Genomic DNA, 23,180 nt, shown 5'->3' with positions numbered 1-23,180 from the left:
TGAATTCAATTTTATTTTGAATCTGAAGGCAACATTGCTATTGATTTGTATCAGAGTGACCATTTTTCTTTCAATGTCATTTCTTAAAAGGTTGGCTACAAATAAAATAGGCCAGTGTGCATTTTAGCAGAATTAAAAAAATAAAATTAACTGTCCTGTTACTGTATTCCTGGCTCCAGGGCAGATTTTTCACCTTCAGATATGCCAGGGTCATGCCCGGTTTGGAGAAATGTGGAGAATCTGTTTTGTTCAAGAGATTAACTCTGCCACTGACATTTTTGAAACTATGAGTGAGACTGCAGTGTGTTTTTCCTAGAAATGAACCAAAATGTAGATGCTACCGGTCAGTTCTGCAAGTCTGTCCTAGCAGTGAGAACATACAATTGAGTGGGTTATGAGGCTGGGTGACAGGCATGCTCCATGCTGAGCTTCTGAGAAAACCACGGGCATCATGACCCACCTCAGACTACCGTTATTCTATAAAACACTAGGATGTAGATGCCAGGGAAGCAGAGGTTTTTAATAATTTTAAAAATTATTCTTAACATCTTCACGGACTTTATATACCACTGTCAGAGCTCAATTTTCCCAGACAAATGGAACCTCCCATAGTCTCCCAGCATCTCCAACTGGCATTCAGGGTTGGCAGCTTTCCACCCCATCTCTGGACACAGCGTGGAAGGCGGCCAGCTCAACAGGAGCAAACAAACCTCTTACCCCCCGCCTTCCCAAGGGCAATTCCCTTGGAAGAGCCCTGGGTTGGGTGGGGGTAAGATCTGTGGGATGGGGGAATTGGTTTGTAAGGCCAATCAGATCGCCTTGATGGTCTAAGGGGGGGTAACATTTAATTTTTTTTATCCCAAGATACTTAAGCTTAACATTTAATGTGATTTACATAAATTATTTTTACATGCATCTATGGGGGGGGGCGTTTCAAAGAAATACAAGGAGATAATGTGAATTGGCCAATCATGTCAGTCTAAACAGCTCAGCTTAGATTAATATATATATTATATATATATAATGATTCTCTCCAAGCTTGGGATTCTCTGCTTTAAATCCTTATCTGAAAGACTGCCTGGGTTACTGGGACAATAGTGACTCACAGAATCCAAGTTGGAAGGGACCTTCGAGGCCAATGGGTTCCATGTCCTTTTTCCTTCTCTCTCTCTCTCTCTCTCTCTCTCTCTCTCTCTCTCTCTCTCTCTCTCTCATATGCGCGCGCGCACACACACACACACACACACACACACACTTAACCACACCTCACAGAGAGATGACCTGTCCTTGTCTGGTGACTTGCAGTAAATGATGTTGACCACTCTATGAGAGAGCCCTTAAAGTCCATATAAGATGGGGATATACAGAAAATATCCCCATCTTATGGCCTATTGCTGATAATTTGTCTAATAGAAAAATAACTCAAAGAAAAATAATCTAGGAAATAGTCTGGAAAAATAATAGTTGTTTACAATACTTGGCTATTCTAGATAATGTAACATAATTGGGAAAAGAACCCTAAGTATCAAAAGGCAAGGTAAAGGTAAGATACTATTGCTGTGGATTTTATATAGGTGTAAAATGATAATTATGAAAATTATATGCAAACTTTTTTTCACATTATAAAATATATATATTTCTATTATTCAGTGCTGTTGAGGGTACAATGACAATGAAATGTATTCTAAAAATGGATACTGGAGATATAAGTTGGCCCAAATTTCTGAAAAGTCATTGATAATCCTATATAATGAGAGGAATATACTAATTATCCATTACGCCCTGAGGCGTAACGACCAGATCACAGATCTGCAGGAGGCTGGGGCAGCGAACTACAAGCGGGCGGTGGAGAGCTACAGGAGGGGCAGGGCAGCAAGCTGTGAGGGAGGGTGGGGGGAGCTACAGGAGGGCGGGGCAGCGGGCGGAGAGCTACAGGAGGGTGGCAGCGACCTACTGACGCACGGATTCGTGCGCAGGGCTACTAGTATGAAATAAGACCCTTTAAATTTATTCAGATCATTTACCTCGATAACTTCAACTCTAGAAATTATTCTAAGGAAATAATCTGAAAACCAGATAATTTACACACAAAGGTATTTAGACACCATTATTTATCATAGCAAAACATTAGAAACAACTAAATGTTTAACATTAGAGTAATGGTTAAATTATACAGAAAAAATATACAGCCCCTCCCTCCATGTGAGGATACAGTGAGAAATCTCCAACTTCCACCTCAAGACTGATCACACACTTCACATTCAGAAAGGAGTGGTGAAGGAACCAGCCATTCCTTTGTTGAAATGTTAAAGAAACTGGTAGTACCAACCATATTAAGAGAGAGAAATATAATCAAGTTGCTAAAGGAAAAATATTTTTAATAAAGAAATAAACTCAGATGCAGGGGAGCTATAAGATAAATAATAAATTTCACAAGAATTTAGAAAAAAATGTAAATATAGACATAAAATCATGATAAAAATGAGTCTTTAATGACATAAGAAAATATTTATGACAATGCTAGTGAAGAAAGAGAGGATAGAAAAGTGTATGTATGTCCCTCAACGAAGTAAAATAAAATACATACATTAGGAAAACATCCGGCAGGAATTTGAGGGCTGTTTAAGTCAGATGCACAGTAACCTTAGGCAACACTATGGGGGACTGTGTATGTCTGAGTGGCACACGTGTATGTGTGTTTAATTGTGAATTAAAAACCACTATATTCCGGGGTTCAGTCTAACATATAAAGAGCTTGGAACTTTAAAGCATTTGTACTACTTGTGAAGCAGTATAGTGTTATTTGCAAGTGGATTTGGATTAGTCATACATGTCTATTGCAAACTCCAGGGCAAATGCTTAAAAAATAAAAATTGAAGTAAAATTGATATAGTAAGAGAAGAGAGAAAACGGAAGTATATAAAATTCTCACAAAACCAGAGAAGGCAGAAAAAGAGTGGAAGACAAAACATACATACAAACAAAAAAACCAGAAACAAAGAAAAGGTCCATGAATGAAAATAGTAACAAAGATGCCAGACACTAATCCAACCATATCAATAATTACTTTAAATGTGAATGGTCTAAATGCACCAATTAAAAGACAGAGACTATCAAATGGACTAAAAAAATAAATAAATAAAATAAAAGGCAAGACCCAACGATATATTGTCTACAAGAAACCCGCTTGAAATATAAAGGCAAAGAAAGACTTAAGGTGAAGGGATGCTAAAAAATATACCATACTAACATTAATCAATAGAAAGGCGAAGTAGCCATATGAATTTTACAGCAGACTTCAGAGCAAGGAAATATATCAGAGATAAAGTGAAGCATCACAAAGCGATAAGGGGCCAGATTTCCAAGAAGACCTAACAACCTTCAATGTGTATACTCTTAACAACAAAGCCACAAAAATGTGAGGCAAATACTGATAGCACCTGCAAGGAGAAACAGATGAATCTACTATTACGGTTTGAGACTTCAACACCCCTCCATCAGTCACTGACAGACCCAGCTAGCAGAAAATCAGTGAGGACATAGCTGAATTAAACAGCATCATCAATCAACCTGATCTAATTGACATTTATAGATCACGATATCCAACAATAGCAGATTACACATTCTTCTCATGCTCACATGAAATATTCACCAAGAAAGACCACATTCCGGCTCAGAAAGCATACAAATTTAAAAATGTCAATACCACTGTGTTACTCAGTCATCATGTTACCCTAAATTACAGACACTGTTAACCTGAGTTATGTACTGACCTGACTCTGAATGTATCTTACGAGGCATGGAAAATGAAGCAGAGTTCATCTTTAAACAAGCACAAAATTAGACAATTTACTGCGAATTAATGTTCTGCTTCCTACCTAAAAAATCCCTGAGTTTGTAAATCTAAAGAAATAGTAGCATGTTCACTTGAAATTATTTTTTAAAATGTCTTTATTGACTTTTATTTTTTTATTTTTTTAAAATATATTTTATTGATTTTTTACAGAGAGGAAGAGAGAGGGATAGAGAGTTAGAAACATCGATGATAGAGAAACATCGATCAGCTGCCTCCTGCACAACCCCCACTGGGGATGTGCCCGCAACCAAGGTACATGCCCTTGACCGGAATCGAACCTGGGACCTTTCAGTCTGCAGGCCGAAGCTCTATCCACTGAGCCAAACCGGTTTCGGCAAAATGTCTTTATTGACTTTTAGAGAGAGAGGAAGGGAGAGGGAGAAAGAAAGAGAAACATCGATGTGAGAAACAGGTTTCAGGCTTGGTCCCCAGTAAGGGGAATGCAGGAGGCAGCCGATCAATCATTCTCTCTCCTCATTGATGTTTCTCTCCCTTCCTCCCTGAAATCAATAAAAATATATTTGATTGCAGTACCTCTGATGATGGAGTTATAGTGGTTTTTATTTCCTTCTTTTTTGCTAATCTGCATTTTGACCAGGAAAGGCAGAGCAAAAAAGGTTAGGGTTAATTGGCTACATGTAGTAATATATGATGTTTTGACTTAAATTTGGCTAGATTTTTTTTTTTTTTTTGTCTCACAAGGCATCCAAACAGAACAGTATCAAGGAACTACAAAACAGGTACCTAAACACATACTGGCTCTTGGGCTCCAAATGCAGGCAGTGATTACCCTCGTCTCTCACTTGAAGTTTTAGGAGGATCTGAGGGGAATTCTGAGCTCTGCCAAAAATCCTGGCTGCTCATCAAAGGCAGCCACAGTGCAGAATGACTGGTGGGGGGCAGGGGGATTAACATCCATTTGTACTGAAACGCAGCAACCCCATTTTAGCATTTAAGCCATTAAAAAAATATATTATCATTATTTTTTTAATCCTTAACCGAGGATTTTTTTCCACTGATTTTTAGAGAGAGTGGAAGAGAGAGGGAAAGACAGAGAGAAATATCGATGTGAGAGAGATACATTGATTGGTTGCCTCCTGCACGCACCCCAAGCAGGGCCCAGGCAGGGGAGGAGCCTGCAACCGAGGTACATTCCCTTGACCAGAATCAAACCTGGGACCCTTCGGTCTGCAGGCCAATGTTCTATCCACCGAGCCAAACCGGCTAGGGCTTTAAGCCATTAAAAAAAAAAAAGATTCTTTGTACTAATATTTCCTTGAGAACAATCTCAGGATTTAAAAATTTGAAATAAAATGCTGAGAGAAACCACTTATTTTCGGCATATCATCACATAATAGAATCAAGAACTAAGTACTTACGCTAATGCGTGTGCAACCATCCATGACCCAGACACTCCAAAACAACCTTACAATATGAGTTTTCCAGAGAAGTTGTTTTAGGCTTCTGTAATGCTATCCTTTGGCACAAGTATGACAAATAATAGTTTAACTACACAAATGTGGAAAGCCTAGACTTGGGGCCATAATTTTTCAAGTCCCCAACACCAGAGAAAGCAAACACACACACCTCATTAACTCCCCAGAAGGGTGTAACAAGGAAAATGTGGGTGCAAGCTGTTAAATAGAGCATGATCCAACAACAATCAAAACGCTTCATTAATTTAATTATCTAATTCCAGCACTGGAGCAAAAATGATTGATCTTCCTATTTTCTATTGTTTATTGTTTACTTACCTTAAGCTGTGCTTGGCAGGTGCAACGATGAAGACGTGAAAGAGGGCTGTCCAATCAGGCCAATTATGGTTTAAACTCATATTCACGTCAACTCTATTCAGGCTCTGGACATGGGACCAGCCTGACCTTTCTTCTCAGCCACAGCTGCTGCTAGTAACATCTTGTTCTTCCACCATTTTAAGCCTATTTACATTTAAGACATGGGAGATCTCTCAGGGGACCGGGTGTACGTTAGTCTACACTCTGTTGTTTCTTGTTTTCAATCTAAAGCTGTATTTATTAAAACATAATATAAAGGTGCATTAAAACGGTCACGATCACCTGTCTTCAGCTTTGTCTAAAATACTGGAGAATCCGACCATCGTGTGTGCATATGTTGTTTTAAAATTCCTTTATTTTCCCTTCAATGATTAATATTTGGTTTTGTCAAATGTGCTTAAACTTTCGTAATAGCCTATTCTTCTTCTGTTTACTAGTTTTCTTTTTAAATCTCCTGAACACTTGAAACATACTTTCTTTAAGGTCTCTTTCACAGTGGTCTGTTTTCTCTAATTATCAGGTTCAAATTCTCCTTTTGGTTGATCCTTGGCCCTGAAGTCTCCTTCATGAAGGTTTACTTTCTGCCAAGACTTACAACTGTTAACTGTGGTTTCACCGTCAGTGGGAGCTGGCTGCCCTGAGAAGTACGGAAGGTTCTAGGTTATGGATGCTCAGGGCAGGCTCCTATTAGCCTCTGCAGGGGGTTGGGGGATGGGGAGGGCACATGGGCTGTATCTGTTCCAGATTAATTTGTTTCCCAAGTTTTAAATAATTTTAGATTTAGAGAAAAGCTGCAAAAATAATGCAGTGTTTCTGTATGCCTTTTACATTGCTTCCCCTAATATTAAAGTCCTGGCAGCCACGCCAAAGTTAACAAAAGCAATAAATTAACCTTTGCATAAACTGTTAACTACACCATAGACTTCATTTGGATTTCACCATTTTCCACTGATTACCTTTTTGGTGGTTGTTTCAGGATCCTATCCAGGTGTCCACGTTTCATTTCGTGGGTTTCCACTGCGTTTCACAGATCCTTTGCTTCTGTCAGTCTCAATGGGTTATTTTCTTGGGTCTCATCAACAACTCCAGGTTTATGCTATTGCCTTTCCAGATGGTACCGACTTTGCTCCTCTCGTTTATCTGTCTAGACTGGAGCGTCCTAAGCTTTGAATTCCAAAATGAATCTGCTCTAAGTGGAAGCATCGATTTGATTAGTGGGTGATGGAGGGGGTAGCACCAGCCAACATGAGTGAAAACAATTCTGCAAATTCCACACACTGAACAGACGACTTTCAACTTAACTACTTGGAAAATGGAAGCCCTAGCGGTTCTCACCAGGGACACAAAAATTAGAGAACAAAAAAAGTCCTCTCATTCCACCTTCACACGTTACAAACGAGAAAACTATCACGGTTGCAAAGGAAATAAACAGAAAATATCACTTGACACCAATTCATAGCATTTATTGACAGTTCCATTTAAAATGCTAGGAAAAGCCGTATAAATTGTAAACATGGAAACCAAACACTTGCATAAATTATTTCAAAAACTACAGCACATTAGAAAACACTGCAGCTAATTGAAGGGTAGAAACGTTAACTGACAAATAGAGGGAGGATTCGATTACTAAAATCATACACCTATGCCAAAATTTAAGTGCCAGCAAACCATGATTGTCGAGTTCAAGTTGCAGGACTGAGGCCACGAGTGGCCTCAATTTACTCTGTGTATTTTCGTACATTAACACTCATGATCTCGGAATGAGAGTGCAGGAAGAGTCAGAAGAATATGGACCTCGCCAGAGGAGGAGGAGACAAGTGGGCATCCCAGGGCAGCTCTACGAAGCAACCTTTCCTGTAAGGGGAAGGCCAGCCACCCCTCCATGCTCCCTATGCTGCTCTGGAGGGAAGCAAAGCTGAGCCTACTCCCCTTTTCTGCAATGAGCCCTCTGAGCTTAGAGCAACCGAGTTCACTGGTGGAGCTTCTGTCCCTCTAGCACCTCCTTCTTTCCCCACATCTGTAGGAAAGTACAGGGGGTCTGTCTTGAACTTGGCCCTGTACTATTCCTGACTTGTACACTTAAGAGTCAAGTTATGAGTGCATGAAATCTGGTGGGCACGATGCTCCAAATTCTCCAGAATGGTCCCACAGAATCATGGACGACAAGACCCAAATTGCTTACATCTTGACCTCTGTCCCTTCACCCTTTCGTTAAATTCAAAGTGGCCCCAGAGCAGAAAAACCTGGGAGGAGGGAAAGCAAGCCACCTGCATAATTATCTACCCTGTGGGAGACTAATCCGGGCCCGAGTTCCTCAGCTTCAGACATGCATTCCTTCTCACTTGCTCGCCGGGCTCCTAACGTTGTTTCATGTTTCCAGGGGGCATTGAAATGTTCTTTTCCTAAATGTCAATGCTGCTGCACGTTCTTAAGATAAATTCTCAAGTGTACCATTACACCCATGAGCACGGAATTAGAATCGTACCGTGAGGTTTCGGTTTTCAAGTCTTTTTAATACAAAGGAGTCCTCATTTAAACACTGAAAATCACCTCCAAAAAATATCAAAAGACACCTGAAATGTACAGTCTTTGTTCACGACGTATTAAGTGAACCTATTAAATTTTATGTTATAGCAGCTGCTCATAGAAACCCCTCTCACCTGGTACAAGAATATCTGTTAATGTGTGGGATTAAATGTAAAAATGAAGTTCAAGTTACCATCCCATAAAAATGGGTTTTGTGACCAGTGGTCTGTTTGCGGGTATAGAAGTGGCCTTTCTTGTGCTCCTGTCTGGGATAAATGTGGAGGCTGGCTTTGGAGACTTGCTCTGGAGGTAGAAATGAAATGGCTGAAACTCAACTAGAGCTGAAGTTGGTGTGGTAGTTAAGACTGGAGGCCCCCATCCCGCTGCCCAGAACCTTAACCAGCTTTCCTTCCAACCAACAAACTCATTCATGTCTACTGGTAAGAATCTAGTATGAAGGGGACAAAGAAGTTTATTTAATGATTAACTGGTGAGTTACTGCAAATGCCCATCAGTGTCCGAGTGACTGGTTTGGTCACTGGAGCACGAAGAGGCTGTGCAATGCAGTCAGTGCTGACCCTGTCCACGGGTAAACGGAGGCTCGTAAAGCACAGAGTACTTGGTTCCGCCCAAAGCCTTCAGGCAGACCTTCGCTGCGCTTTGCACCACAGGCCTCCTGCCCTGAAAAGTCTGGTTGGCAAAAGACCCACGTAGCCTGCTGCTCAAAAGCCACGTGCCACCAAAATAAAACACACTCTGAGATTAAATAGCATTTGGAGAAAAACATGTAGGTGGCTGTCAAAAAGTCAAATATATGTATTTATAACCCACCACGCTTCACAAAGGATTGAATGTGGCCCAGCGGCTGGCCAGTGAGATCTGCCCCAAACAGGGGAGCAGATGGTGGAATTCTTACCACTACTTCCGTGCTTGACCTTGGGTCCCTTCGGCAGATATTGGTGTGCTCCCTCCTCTCCAGAATGGATCTCGTCCTCTGTAGACCTTCTTCCCAGGCCTGATCATTTCCTCATTGTATTTCTCCAAGCATGTACTCACACCACTTCCTCCTCTTACAAAACTCCCTGGACAGTGAGGTTAGGAATTTTGTCCCTGTATTGTAGCAGATCAAGTTCATTTTCAATGACAGCTTCACCCACTTTTTCCATCGTTCCCCTGGCCCACTCTCGGCTTCCCTGTGCCTCCTCACCCTTTCCCTGGGCAGCTCCCCTGTCTTCACTCAGGTAGCTGTTAAAGTTGACTTCTCCCCAAGATCCTCATTCCAAATATGCAACTTCCATTTCTTCTACTGAGTACCTAATGCACTTGTGCACTCTCAACGAACGTTACTGATGCCTAAACCATGTTATGTATGTGTATCTTCCATCTTTTAAACCTGTATGTGTTATCCGACTTAGATTCTAAGACCTCAGAAGGCAGGGTCCATGTTCGACAGAAAGTCAGGAGCATGAAAGATGTGTAGTAAATGCTGTTTAAAAGTTAATGACGAAGGAAGTGATTGAAAGCAAAACAAGAGAGAGGAAGAGAGTCACACGAGGCCTTTAGTTGTACTCTGGGTACCTCCATGTGAACGCATTCACGGGTCGGTCCCGGCACATCAGATCATCCATCCCAGCATCATCATACAGACAACGTTTTCCATCTCACAGTGCTTTGTGCTTCCTTCTCAAGGGACACTTGCACACATGATCACATCTGATTCTCACAGTGAGAAATTCTACGACGTGGGCAAAGGAGGTCTGTCCTTGTTGGGCTGAGGGGGAGAATGAGGCTCAGAAAAGGGACCCAACAGAGAATTCAATGATCATTTCTCCAAACAGTATTCTCTAAAATAGACTCAAATTTATAGTTCGTTTTATTACCACTGGAACTTTGAAAATAGGGGAAAAGGAGAGACATACATGTTAACTTTTCATTTTAGAGTGCTTCAAATAAATGCACTCCACAGCACACGTGAGGGACACGAGGACCTTCCTTTTCGGCAGATCACATTGGCCGAGTGACTGCAGACCCACGTGGGTGTGGTGCTCCCCACCACAGCTAGTCTGTCCTGAGTCTGGGGGTTGGTAAACCTTCTGTGGCAGCTGTTCAGAGAAAACAGGGGCAACCTGGGCGTGCTTCACAGCCAACACCAGAGTGCTGCGATCTCACCGGCCTGCTCACACCACTCCCCACCACGCCACTCCACACACCCCCACTCCACTCCACACACCCCCACTCCACTCCACACACCCCCAATACCCCCCGGTAATTCTATGTCCTCTTTGGTCTTGACATGGGTTTAAAAGTGTATCAGTTCTAAGAAGAACAATACAGGTCGAATCCTCTTATGCTAGTTTGAAAGGCATCACAATCGCCATCGCAGCCCCCCTTAAAACAGGGGCCCGTTTCTTCAACGTCCAAAGGAGGTAACCACTTTAATGCCGACCACACCGGGAGAAGGGGAGAAGAGGGGCCTGCATTTAGTCCACTTGCTGCCACACGACTTGACTTCACTGTAAGGTGTCCGTAACACAACTCTGCTGGGAAGTCTGACATTCTTAGCAACGCATTCAGGAAACCTGGTATGTCTCAGTGACACACACAGAGATCCCTCCACTGAGTATTAACCCAAGACCGAGGGTCAGAAGTCAAGCCCAGAAGGAGGCCTTCTCTCCCACGCTCTTGGAGCTTGTGAGGGCTGCCTGTAAAGGAGTCCCTTTCCTTAACATCCTTGAGAGACTTACTCTCCAGCCCTCCTCTTTGGGAAGCACACAGATAGAGTGGCTGCCCTGCACTGTGAGGCTGAGGGCAGGCGTCACGCAGTGCTGAAACGCGGCTCTGGAGTAACGGTTACGCTGCGGAAACCCACGTTAGCTGGGTCGGGGTTCTTACGGTGTGACACGGGTTTTGATTAGAGCCCCCAATTCTGCCTGTTTATCTGCTGTTTAAAGTATTAGCTGATCTAGTAAAAAAAGGACTCATAGTAGCAATGTGTTACCTGTTTTTCTTCTGAGCTTCACTCAGGTACCAGAAAACCAAACAGCCCTTGTTATTCCAGTCCTCACTTTAATTGGGGGGTGGGGGGGGAGAGGGGAGAGGAATGGTGACTTCAGGAGTCAACCTCAAAGGAGATGACACCCTCTGTCAGGCCCACAGCACACAGACGCCTTCAGCAGTCACTCAGCAGAGTCACGCACAATGAAATCAGACGTTAGGAGCGGCCCTCTCCCTGCCCTTGTTCCCAAAGCTCCTCTTCACGTTTCCCAATTCAGAGGCTGGCGAGAACTCAGCTTCATTTCTAGGTCTTGAACATACAGAGAATGTGATCACTAGGAACGTAGTCACAAATCGCTATGTGGCGGCCCTAGGAATGCTTAAACATCATTGTTGCTTATGTACCGTTTCTCATTCAAACATAATTGGTGAGCAATTCATCGGCAAAGCGCCAGGACCGGTTAGGGCCTCCTGAAAGCCTCATTCCGTAGGACTGGCCTTGAAGAGGACATGTGCTGACGTGGGATGCTCTCGCGAGTCCCACCTGCCCAATTAAAAACCAGCAAATACAATTAAGAATGTAAATCTAAACTCTGATATGTATTTTTGAATAACCAAATAAATATTTAGCTTTCCCCCCTCTTTTGGGAGTGGTCCCCCCCCCCCTTCTAGAACAAAATGAAGCCTTCAACATATTCTTCCATTGGAAAAGCCAAAGTTGCATTTCACAGACATAAAGGGGGAGGGCGCTTGGAGCGGTAGCACCAGAAGTAGAAGGGAAAATGCAGGTGATGGCTTCGTGTGGAATCATCAGGCTCTACATCTATCATTTGGTTTCTCACTAGTAGCTTTTTAAATCCCCGAACAGTCTTAGTATCCTTGTTGTTAATATTACTAGTAAAACAAGTTCCTATGGAGAAAAAGAGGAAAATAAGCTGTTAATAAAATGTCTTCAAATCTCTTTTCTCAGAAAACAAAGCAGCAGGTTCACCGTACAAACCAGCCTCAAACACGTCTTCGCACGGAAATGCTGGACTCCTTTCGGCCCTGTACGTTCTATACATTTTCATCTTTTGCCTTGAAAAAGGGGACTAACTAAGAAACTCCGTTAGCTTAGGTTTGCGGTTTGTCTTTCGTGAAGTGCTGCTGGCTTTTGGCCAGGAGTCCAGAAATCTCGACCGAACCCAAATGGTCACAACATTGCCAACTCAGTAAAAGCCTCGCGCGCTGTCACGTGACTTATGGCATCTGGCATCTTCTCAGATTGCAACTTGCTCCCTTCCGCGGCCCCCAGCCCCGGAGGCGCTGGCCCTCTTCCTGACATCCCTTAGGCCAGTTTCCTTTGAGTCTTGCTTCCACGGGAAGCGGATACTTGGCAAAATGCAAGGCGAGGCCCATCAGCTGTGGAAGTTGTGCACGGCGGTCTGTTTTTGGGAGAGCCGCAGGAGCTCCTCACGGATGGCCTTGATGAGCGAAGTGGAGGAGTGGCCGGGCTGGAGGTCCTCCGTGGAGCTGGTGGCATAGGCCAGCCCGGCGCCCTGCAGCCCCCTGTGCGGAGCATTCCCGGGAGGAGCCGAGGGCTCCCTGCCCGAAGTCCTTGGCACCTGGAACAGCGGTGAAGAGTACTCCTGATGTCCGAGCATGTGTGTCTGAAAAACACAGCAGATGGCGCTGTACTTCCCACGTGGGAACAGGAGGGAAAACCAAATTCACTCTCCCAGGACTTCCTCCTCCCATCTCCCAGCCAACAGCTCAGCCCTCCGACAGGACACCCTGGGGCTGGGATGGAGAGTAATAACTGTGGCAAAATTGTTTAGGGGAGAGCAGTGCAATCAAGACACCTTTGAACTTGAAAGAAACCTTTGAACTTGAACTTAACAGGTGCCTCACAAATGCTTAGTGGTAGAAAGGATAAGCCGGTCAGCCATGTCTCTGTGCCTGTGTGCGTGGAGGTGAGTGGCCGCTGGGAGCAGAGGGAGGAGGGGACCCAGGGGGCTGGGAAGGGAGGGAGGCTGGAGCACCCCGTGGAGGTGAAAGGTCAGATGAGGACACCTGAGAGTTGGGAGCGTTAAGCAGGTACTGGCAGAGGGACTAACAAAAAGCACAAGCGCCTTTGTCCTGGAACTGGAGCCCAGGGACCACGCATTAAAGATCACAAAATCACTTTCCCTTTTATCTGCCTGTCTGTCTGTCCAGCACTCTGTAGAGCCTTTCCTTTAAAAAGTTATCTGCACTGAAACGTGAGAGTTTTCCTTATATTCCCATAATACAGTGTGGAGCAAAAGTAGATTTACAGTTGCTCCTGCAGAAAACAATACAATAATTAAAAAACAGTAACACACGAATAAACTCTGTTTCTTGTACTCACAACTGTGAACCTACTTTTGCCCCACCCTATAAAATGGGGTATTCATTTGACAAGAATTATTATACATTTCAGTGAAAAATCTCTCTTTGCATAACATGAGTTCTAAATTCATGGTTTCACCTATGCTAAGAGTAAGCTATTAGCTGGTGAACATGACATGCAAGCCCTAGACCCGTGGTCAGCAAACTGCGGCTCTTGGGCCCCATGAGTGTGGCTCTTCCACAAAATACCATGGCCTGGGTGAGTCTATTTTGAAGAAGTGGCATTAGAAGAAATTTAAGTTTAAAAAATTTGTCTCTCAAAAGAAATTTCAATCGTTGTACTATTAATATTTGGCTCTGTTGACTAATGAGTTTGCCGACCACTGCCCTAGACTGTTCCTACATTTCACTTTTCCAAACAGGGACAGGGAGGCACTCTAAGGGACCATTGTATTGGGCAGGCAAACCCAAACACCTAATGAAATCAAGTTGGCACAATGAAGGCAAAAAAAAAGAAAGATGTCAGCAAATACCTGAGATTTGTAACAATGTATCTTTTAGGAAAAATTATATCCTACCACTAATTTCCTTTCATTAAGTAAAAGCATCCTGTCATTAAAGGAAGTTAGTGTATTTGCTAAAAAGACACATGAATGCAATGAAAGCTGTGGCATATGATGAGAATAAACAAAAAGTATTATTTTGGTTTGTATTTTCAAATTCATATATTTATCCCCCATGGATGTAAAATGCTTGAGAGAAAAAACAAAGGAAAGCATCTGTAGACATCACCTGTGTCCCATACTGATTGTGCTTATGAAGGAGTGACCAGAGTGATGAGAAGCCTCCAAATACACCCTGTGCCTTGGAAGGCGTGGTTATGGCCAAAGCATCTACTCCTGGAGCGCACCATGGAAATGATGTTACTAAACCCACAATAAAGCACAAGCAGTGAGCCAGGAGGTTCGTAAGGTCAAGAAAACTTATATAGCGATCACACCAAAGACCAAGTCCAGATTTTAGTCACCTACAGGTTCAGAGGCACTACTTAAAAGTCAAAATCATGCCCTGGCCAGAGTGGCTGAGTTGGGTATCGCCCCATGCACCAAAAGGTTGCTGGTTTAATTCTCGGTCAGGGCACATGCCTGGGTTTCGGGCTTAACCTTTTGCACTTGGATGTCGAGTGTGACTCGACACGGTTAGCATTAGAATAAAGGAATCGAGAAAAAAGCAAGCGAGTGCAAAGGGTTAATCCACAGTGGGCATCGATGTTTCTCTTTCTCCCTCCCTCTCCCTTCCTCTCTCTAAAAATCAATAAAAACACATTTTTTAAAGAAGTCAAAATCACAGAGACATTAAGTAGAATGGTGATTGCCTAGAGCTGGGGAGAGGGACAAATGGGAAGTTCGTGTTTAATGAGGATTGAGTTTCAGTTTTACAAGATGAGAAAAGCTTTGGAGATGGAGGTGGTGATGGCTGCCTACCAGTAGGAATGTCTTGAAAACCAATGAACTGTACACTTAAAGTGGTTAAGATGGTAAACTTTGTGTATTTACCACAATAAAAAATTGAAAAAAGATTTTTAAATAACTGCTACTTAGTCTCTGTCCAGATTTTCTGTAATGAACATTGCTTTTATCATTTCTAAAAGGTTATTAAAAATAATGACTCCAAGCCTAAAATCTGCCTCAAGAAAAATTATATACTTTTCTAAAATTCAATGCCAATACTCTCCCACTCTGGGTCAGAGGAAATCTACCATCTAAAAACTGCAAGCAGAAATACACTCAAGGGGAAAAACTGAGGGAGGTTAACACTGTTACTCTTGTAGGTTTTTCAAAGGGATCCCCAATGCGGAGGCAGCTGAAGTACGCGGTTGTGTCCGAATTCTCAGTGGTGACCCGAACGCCAGATACTCACGGCCTCTCTCCGGCCCGCCTCGTCCTCCCCGTATGAAGGCCAGCCTGGTCCCCCGCACTGGCCGCCTCTGCTTGGTGGGACCTCCGCCGGCTGAGCTCCGATCCTGCTGGCAAGCCCCACCTGGGTCAGGTGCTGAATCTGGGAGCCTGAGGAACAGCATGGAACAGCCTGGTCAGCACAGGCAGAGCAAGGCTGCCCGGCACGGCCCTTTGGTTGTGACCACCACGCTCCCTCAGGGACAGGAATATGAGCACCGTTCAAACATGGAACCAATTCTACCTCCTGGGAACGACATTTCCTAAGAAAACCAGACCCTGAGCTTCTTGGTTCACGGGCTTTTACTTCCTTTTAATAGAGCGGCTGATAGTGATAGTCTTATTTTCCTGGCTAGACATCAAAGGACTGGGAATGAAGGGTATAGACAGCTCTTCCATTCATTTCTGCAGAGGTTACGAATAAGGATGATCTTATTCATTCGGAAGAAAGGACTGAAAGGTTTAGGAGCCATAAAGAAGCTGAATGTAATACCTTAATAAAAAAAAAAAAAAGGAAAAGAAAAAAAAAGAAGAAGCTGAAACCTGGCTCCTCCTGGCTCGTGGCTTCGAGACTCGCAAGGAGCTAGAGTGACAAGATTTTTATTTTTCTTAAACGGCAGGGTGCATATTTGTTTGAATTCAGAATGTTAAAGTACATTTTCATTATATTCACGTTTAAAACTTTAAAGCCACCCACCCAGCCTCACGGGTGAGGTAACCTGCTGGCACAGCCAGGAAGTGCTGTGTGTGTGTATGTGTGTGTGTGTGTGGGGGCGGGGGGGGCCTCGTGTGGCTAGAAGACCAGGCTTTAACCAACATTATTTTTCTCCCCCATCAACTTTTGGCATACGGAAGTATCCCTATCTGCAGATTAAGGGAGGGGGAAAGGTGGTCTTTAAGCACGGTGGAATGAAACTACTTATTTCCAAGTGCCCTGGGACCATCGAATTCACCTGTGATGCTCAGACCAGTCCTACAACGGTTCAGAGATTTCACAGAGGTAAGGGAGGGGCCCGCTCCATCTTCAAGTCTCCTCCTCTAATTGTCTAATTAACAGCCTCCCTTAATCAAATACATTACAAACAAACCAAAAAAAGAAAAAACAACAACAAAAAAACTCCTTCACGGTTTTATCGGGATAGACAAAAACTAAAAACCGAAGGTCACAAAAAATTTCCAGGTTCCCATGAGAACAATATACTCTACAGGCTCACTTGCCAGTTACTGAAGATTCCTAACAGTATTAAAGGAATTGGGGCTATCAGTTCTGTTTGCCCAACAGACATCGTTTGAGGGAATCTTGCAAAGAACATAAATGTAGCAGTGTTCTCCATCATTTACGAAGATTCAGACAACTGCACAGGGAGACAAGAATACTTTTGTGTTAATACTGTGATGGTAGTTGATATATTATAGACATATTATGTATCTTTCTCTGTCCACTTAACACACAACACAGCTTCCCCTATGATTCAGCATGGGGCACCACACCCAGCAAGCCCGGGCTTGCATTCCAGCCCAGCCCCAGATAACCTGAGACCTTGGGCACCCGGTTATCACTCCTGCTGAGCCTCAATGCCTCACCTCTCAACAGGGATAAAAAGAAATCTACCTCATGGTGTTATTTCAAGAATTAAAAGAGATAAAGTAGGTCAAGAACCAAACACATAGGAGGCAACCCGGAAATCTTACATTCTATTTTTCTGGCTCTTTCTGAGTTCTTCATCTTAAACAGCTAGACAATTCGCTCACTGATGCCCTTATTACAGGGTATTTAGGGAGCTCACAATTGTTTGCTATTATGAATAATACTCTGATACACATCTTTTGCACATGTGGGTTTTTTCCCCCAGTATTTTGGATTTCTTTATGGAGGGGGAACCTAGATTCCCAGAAGTAGAATTACCAAATCAAAAATTCATTAAGTCATTGCCAAGCTGTTTTCCAAAAGTTTAATGATTTACACGAACAGCAGAAATAATGTAATACTGTTTTCCATATGTTTACCTTCATAAGGCACACACACATTTTTTGTATGCATTTGCTTCCTGTACTTTGACCATTTATCATTCCTACCCTTTGAGGTTTGTCCATTTATCAATTTACATGAGCCATCCTCTATAATAAAAATACCTCTTGGTCATATCTGCTGTATATCTTCCCTAGGTACTATTATCCTTTTGGTTTTGGTAATTTTGAGACATACATATACATATATATATACTTGAGGCCCAGAGAACGAAAATTGTGCACTCATGGGGGTCCCTCAGTCCGCCTGCGCCCTCTTGCAGTCCAGGAGCCCTTGGGGGATGTCCGACTGCTGCTGAGGTGGGAGAGGCTTCTGCCACCACCACTGCACTCACCAGCCATGAGCCCGGCTTCTGGCTGAGTGGCTCTCCCCCTGTGGGAGGGCACTGACCACCAGGGGACAGCTCCCGTGTTGAACGTCTGCTCCCTGGTGGTCAGTGCGCATCATAGTGACTGGTCGTCCTGCCATTCAGTTGATTTGCATATTAGCCTTTTATTATATATCCTATACTAGAGGCCCGGTGCATGAAATTCGTGCACGTGTGTGTGTGTGTGTGTGTGTGTGTGTGTGTGTGTGTGTGTCTCAGCCCAACCTGCACCCTCTCCAATCTGGGACTCCTTTGGGGGATGTCCGACTGCCTGTTTAGGCAGTCAGACATCCCTTTCACAATCTAGGACTGCTGGCTCCCAACTACTCGCCTGCCTGCCTTCCTGATTGCCCCTAACCGCTATGCCTGACAGCCTGATCACCCCCTAACCACTTCCCTGCCAGCCCCTGATACCCCGGTCACCCCCAAATGCCCTCCCTTGCATATTCCCTCTTTATTAGATAGGGTTTTTTCTTTAGCATATTGGACAGTCCTAACTGTTTTGGCTCAGCGGATGAAGCATTGGCCTGCAGAATCAAGGGTCCCAGGTTTGATTCTGGTCAAGGGCATGTACCTTGGTTGGGGGCACATACCCAGTGGGGAGTGTGCAGGAGGCAGCAGATCAATGTTTCTTTATCATAGATGTTTCTAGCTCTCTATCCCTTTCCCTTCCTCTCTGTAAAAAATCAATAAAATATATATTATAAAAAAAAGAAACATTTAAGATTCCTCCATATCTGCCTGGCTGGTGTGACTCAATGGTTGGGACCCCAGGCTGCCACCGCTGGCAGGGGATGGGGCCCTGGCCAGGCTGAGACCCCAGCCCAGGCTGCTGCCTCAGCCCAGCCAAGCTGAGACCCCTGCCCAGGCTGCCATCTCAGCCTGGCTGTGGATAGCCCGGTGGGGGTGTGCGTCTCCAGCCCAGGCTGCCTTCACTGGCCTGAAGATAGCTTGGTGGGGGTGCACCACCCTGCCGCTGCTGCTGGCTGGGTGATCATGCAGTTGGGTGCCCGGCCCTACAGGAATGAGACCCCAGCTCAGGCAGCCGCCTCGGCCAGGGATCATGCAGCTTGGGTACCAGGCCCAAGCAGCTCGGCTTGGGGGCGAGGTCCTGGCGGCCTGAGACCCCCCAGCCCAAGCCGGCGTGGCTTGCGAGCCATCGCGCGGCTTGGGGGCAAGGCCTGGCTGCCTGAGACCCCAGCCCAAGCCTGTGCAGCTTGCCAGGAATCACTCGCAGGGATAGGGGGCGAGGCCTGGCGGCCTGAGTTCCCCCAGCCCAAGCCGGTGCGGCTTGCCAGGGATCACTCGCGCGACTTGGGGACGTGGCCCTGGCGGCCTGAGACCCCAGCCCAAACCGGCGCGGCTTGAGAGCCATCGCGCTTGGGGGCGAGGCCCTGGCAGCCTGAGACACCCCCAGCCCAAGCTGGTTTGGCTTGGGGGCAAGGCCTGGCGGCCTGAGATCCCCCAGCCCAAACCGGTGTGGCTTGCCAGCCATCACGAGGCTTGGGGGCGTGGCCTGGCGGCCTGAGACCCCAGCCCAAACCGGCGCAGCTTGCCAGGGATCACTCGCGAGTCTCCGCTCTGAGCTCCTCCTGCCAGCGGATTGGCACCCCAAGTCCCGCCCCCGCGCCTCCTGCTGGCCCAATCGTGGGCATAGCGGAGTGATGGTTAATTTGCATACTTCCCTTTTATTATGTAGGATAATAAAAGGCTAATATGCAAATAGACTGAACAGCTGGCCACTATGATATGCACTGACCACTAGGGGGCGTGTGTGGAACATGGCGGGCATCAGCCACGGCAGGATGGTGGAGCAGGTGAGCGGGGGGTGCCAGACAAAGGCGGGGTGCCAGACCAAGGCGGGGCGCCGATTGCTATCAGTGGGAGAGCCTCTGGTGGTTACTGAAAAGTTTTTGCTCCCACGCGCTGCAGTCCCGCCTGGTGCTCACACCTGCTGCCAGTGCCGGCCCCACTTGCACCTGCTGCCGGCACCGGAGCCGCCACTACACCCACTGCCAGCACCATCCCCGCTCGCACCTGCAGCTGACACCAGTCCTGATCACTCAGCACCATCAGCAGGTGCGAGTGGTGGTTGCCAGCCCTGATCACCCCTGAGGGCTTCTCCACCTCCCCCTGCTCCTGAGGGGTGATCGGGACAGCAGCCGACACTTGCACCCACTGACGGCACCAGCCTCACTCACACCCACTGCTAGCGCCAGCCCCAATTGCTCCGCGCCATCAGCAGGTGGGAGCAGTGGTGGCGGGATCAGGTCTGCCAGTAGACTGGGGTCCCAGAGCCATGGTGGGGCACAGAGGATGGGCCAAGATCCGCCCCTGTGCCTACCACAGCCTCGCAGCCCACAGCTCCTTTCAAGGTGCACAAATTCGTGCACTGGGTCCCTAGTATATGTATGTTTGACAATTTTATGTAATCAGAAAGGGAACTCTTCTAGTATATCTTAACATCCTATCTAATAAAAGAGTATATGCAAATTGACCATCACTCCAAGACACAAGATGGCCGCCCTCATGTGGTCAAAGATAGCTGCCCCCATGTGGACACAAGATGGCCGCCACAAGATGGCCAGCGGGGGAGGACAGTTGTGGGCAATCAGGCCAGCAGGGGAGGGCAGTTAGGGGTGACCAGGTCGGCAGAGGAGGGCAGTTGGGGGAGACCAGGTCAGCAAGGGAGGGCAGTTGGGGGGAACCAGGCCTGCAGTGGCGGGCAGTTGGGGGAGACCAAGGCCTGCAGGGGAGGGCAGTTGGGGGGGACAAGGCCGGCGGGGGGGGGGGGGGCAGTTGGGGGTGATCAGGCAAGCAGGGAGGGCAGTTCGGGGTGACCGGGCTGGCAGAGGAGGGCAGTTGGGGGAGACCAGGTCAGCAGGGGATGGCAGTTGGGGGGACCAGGCCTGCAGGGGAGGGCAGTTGGGGGCAACCAGGCCTGCAGGGGAGGGCAGTTGGGGGCGACCAGGCTGGCAAGGGAGGGCAGTTAGGGGTGACTAGGCCAGCAGGGGAGGGCAGTTAGTGGTGACTGGGCCAGCTGGGGAGGGCAGTTGGGGGCGACCAAGCCTGCAGGGGAGGACAGTTAGGGGCAACCAGATTGGCAGGGGAGGGCAGTTAGGGGTGACCAGGAAGGCAGAGGAGGGCAGTTAGGGCAATCGGGCCAGCCAGGGAGCAGTTAGGCGTTGATCAGTCTGGCAGGGGAGTGGTTAGGGGGTGATCAGGCTAGCAGGCAGAAGTGGTTAGGGGCAATCAGGCAGAGGCAGACGAGCGGTTGGGAGCCAGCAGTCCTGCATTGTGAGAGGGATGTCCAACTGCCCGTTTAGGCCCAATCCCAGTGGGAATGGGCCTAAACGGGCGGTCGGACATTCCTCAAGGGGTCCCAGATTGGAGAGGGTGCAGGCTTGGCTGAGGGACAACCAACCCACTCCATGCATGAATTTCGTGCACCAGCCCTCTAGTTTTTACATTATAAATTTTTATACAATTTAATCTATTATTATAAGTTATTAGAAAGTAACTTCCTCTTCAAATGTTTCATACATATAATTTCTATATTCTTATAGATTAACCCTTTGCACTCGCTTGCTTTTTTCTCGAGCTGCTACCGATGCTCTCCCTTCCTCTTTGTAAAAAAATCAATAAAATATATATATATTTTTTAAAAGAAAAATAAATAGATCTTTTAGTTTAACCCTGAGAATTTTGAACTGTTTTCCCTGGAAGAAGTGTGCAGTGAATTCCATGCAAAGGGACACTTTTGAGATGCTGATTCAGGAAAGACACAGTGGACATCAGTGATGGGACCTCAGCGCCCCCTCTTTGCCCACCTCCTCTGCCCTCCATCTCACCAGGATCACAGGGAAAGCAGCTCTGACCAGTGGAAGAGACTGCTGAACACTGGGGCGCTGACTCCAGGGAAGTCTAGAATGAACTCTGCCAGAATTTAGTAAAAAAAAAACAAGCATCCTCCTATTTCAGAAATGCAAGCTAAATAGCCACATGTACCTGTGGTGCCCCCGACAGGCCGGGGCCGGGCCACCGATGGCATGTCCTCAGAGTAGATCCCTCGGGCAACAAACGGGGCTTCAGCCGATGCCTGTGGCTGCTGGGGCTCGGGAGGCACCAGCTCCGAAGACTGCAGCAAACCAGGGCCAAAACCGGGTCTGAAGGCAAAGCACACCAAGCATCAGGACCACACTGTACCCGGGCTCTGGTATTTGACTAGCTACACCCTCATCCCTACGGAAAAATAAGACCTATTTGTCTCCTGGCTTATTGCCCATCTCCTCTCCAGAGGGCAGAGACGTTTCCTATGTGCTCACTGCTGGGTCTCCAGCCCTCAGATCAGTGCCCAGAACAAGCAGATGCTTGAGAAGTATCTGTCAGATGACGGAAGGAGAGATGCTTTTGTTTACAGATCAGGAGAAGGTGCAGCCAAGCTCTAGAGCCTGCTCAGCTCCAGCATCTGACTAAACTAGTCATCTAGTCTGGGCTACACATTAGCATAACCTGAGGGGCTTTTAAAGGCCCCGTGCCCATGCGGTACCCCTGGCCAATTAAAACATAATCTCTAGACGTGGGGCCCAGACACTGGTTGCTTTTAAAGCTCCACTGATGATCATGAGGCTCATCGAGGCTGAAAAGCAGTGCTTGAAAGCAGTGGTTCTCAAACTTACGTCCTCAGGATTCCTTTACACGATAAAAAGTAGTGAGGGTTCCACTTTTATTTATGTGTATTATATCTATAGATATTTATTCTATTTGAAGTTAAAACAGAAAATTTTTAAATACTTATATTTAAAATTCATTTAAAATAATAATATTAAACATATTACATGTTAACATTTTTAACGATTTTTTCAAAATTTTTTTTTCAAATTTCCTTAATAGAAGGCATCTGGATTCTCATTTACTTTGTATTGAATCATTTGCCACAAATATGTAGTTGGAAAAGGGAGGGATCTTTTAATAGCCTCTACAGAAAATGCTCCAATAATATTTCAGATGTTCTTCTTTGATACCACATCAATACGCAAAACAGTTTCCTTAAGGGTTAGTGGCAATGTGGCATCTGAAACAATATCAGTAAAGTTCTCACATTCTGTTACATGAAAACCCACTGGTCTGCCCTGGCCAGTTTTTCTCAGGGATTAGAGTGCTGGCCCGTGGACCGAAGGGTCATGGGTCGATTCCCAGTAAAGGGCACATACCTGAGTTGCAGGTTCAATCTCTGGCCCTGGTCTGGGCGCGTGCAGGAAGCAACCAATTGATGTGTCTCTCTTACATGGCTCTCTCTCTCTCTCTCTTT

General features: G+C 45.8%; 1 protein-coding gene across 3 annotated transcripts in view; it reads right to left on the bottom strand.

Annotated features, from left to right (window-relative positions):
* The window catches only part of KIAA1549, a 156,754-nt gene that overhangs the window by 16,199 nt on the left and 117,375 nt on the right, over positions 1 to 23,180 (bottom strand). For 2 of the 3 annotated variants that reach the window (XM_079786199.1, XM_079786200.1), the window contains exons 18-20: positions 21,878 to 22,035; positions 15,439 to 15,584; positions 7,139 to 12,818 (exon numbers count right to left, since the gene is read on the bottom strand). In XM_079786199.1, coding sequence (XP_079642325.1) covers positions 12,567 to 12,818; positions 15,439 to 15,584; positions 21,878 to 22,035 — 556 coding nt within the window. In that variant the 3' untranslated portion in view covers positions 7,139 to 12,566. Of the gene's footprint in view, positions 1 to 7,138; positions 12,819 to 15,438; positions 15,585 to 21,877; positions 22,036 to 23,180 lie in introns of those variants that run through there. The other variant, XR_013814296.1, reaches the window with a different exon arrangement.

The sequence above is a fragment of the Cnephaeus nilssonii genome, assembly GCF_951640355.1.
Source record: "Cnephaeus nilssonii genome assembly, chromosome: 12".
Taxonomy (NCBI): Eukaryota; Metazoa; Chordata; class Mammalia; order Chiroptera; family Vespertilionidae; genus Cnephaeus; species Cnephaeus nilssonii.
The sequence above is the reverse complement of the archived record's forward strand: the minus strand, read 5'-3'. Positions and strand labels throughout refer to the sequence as shown.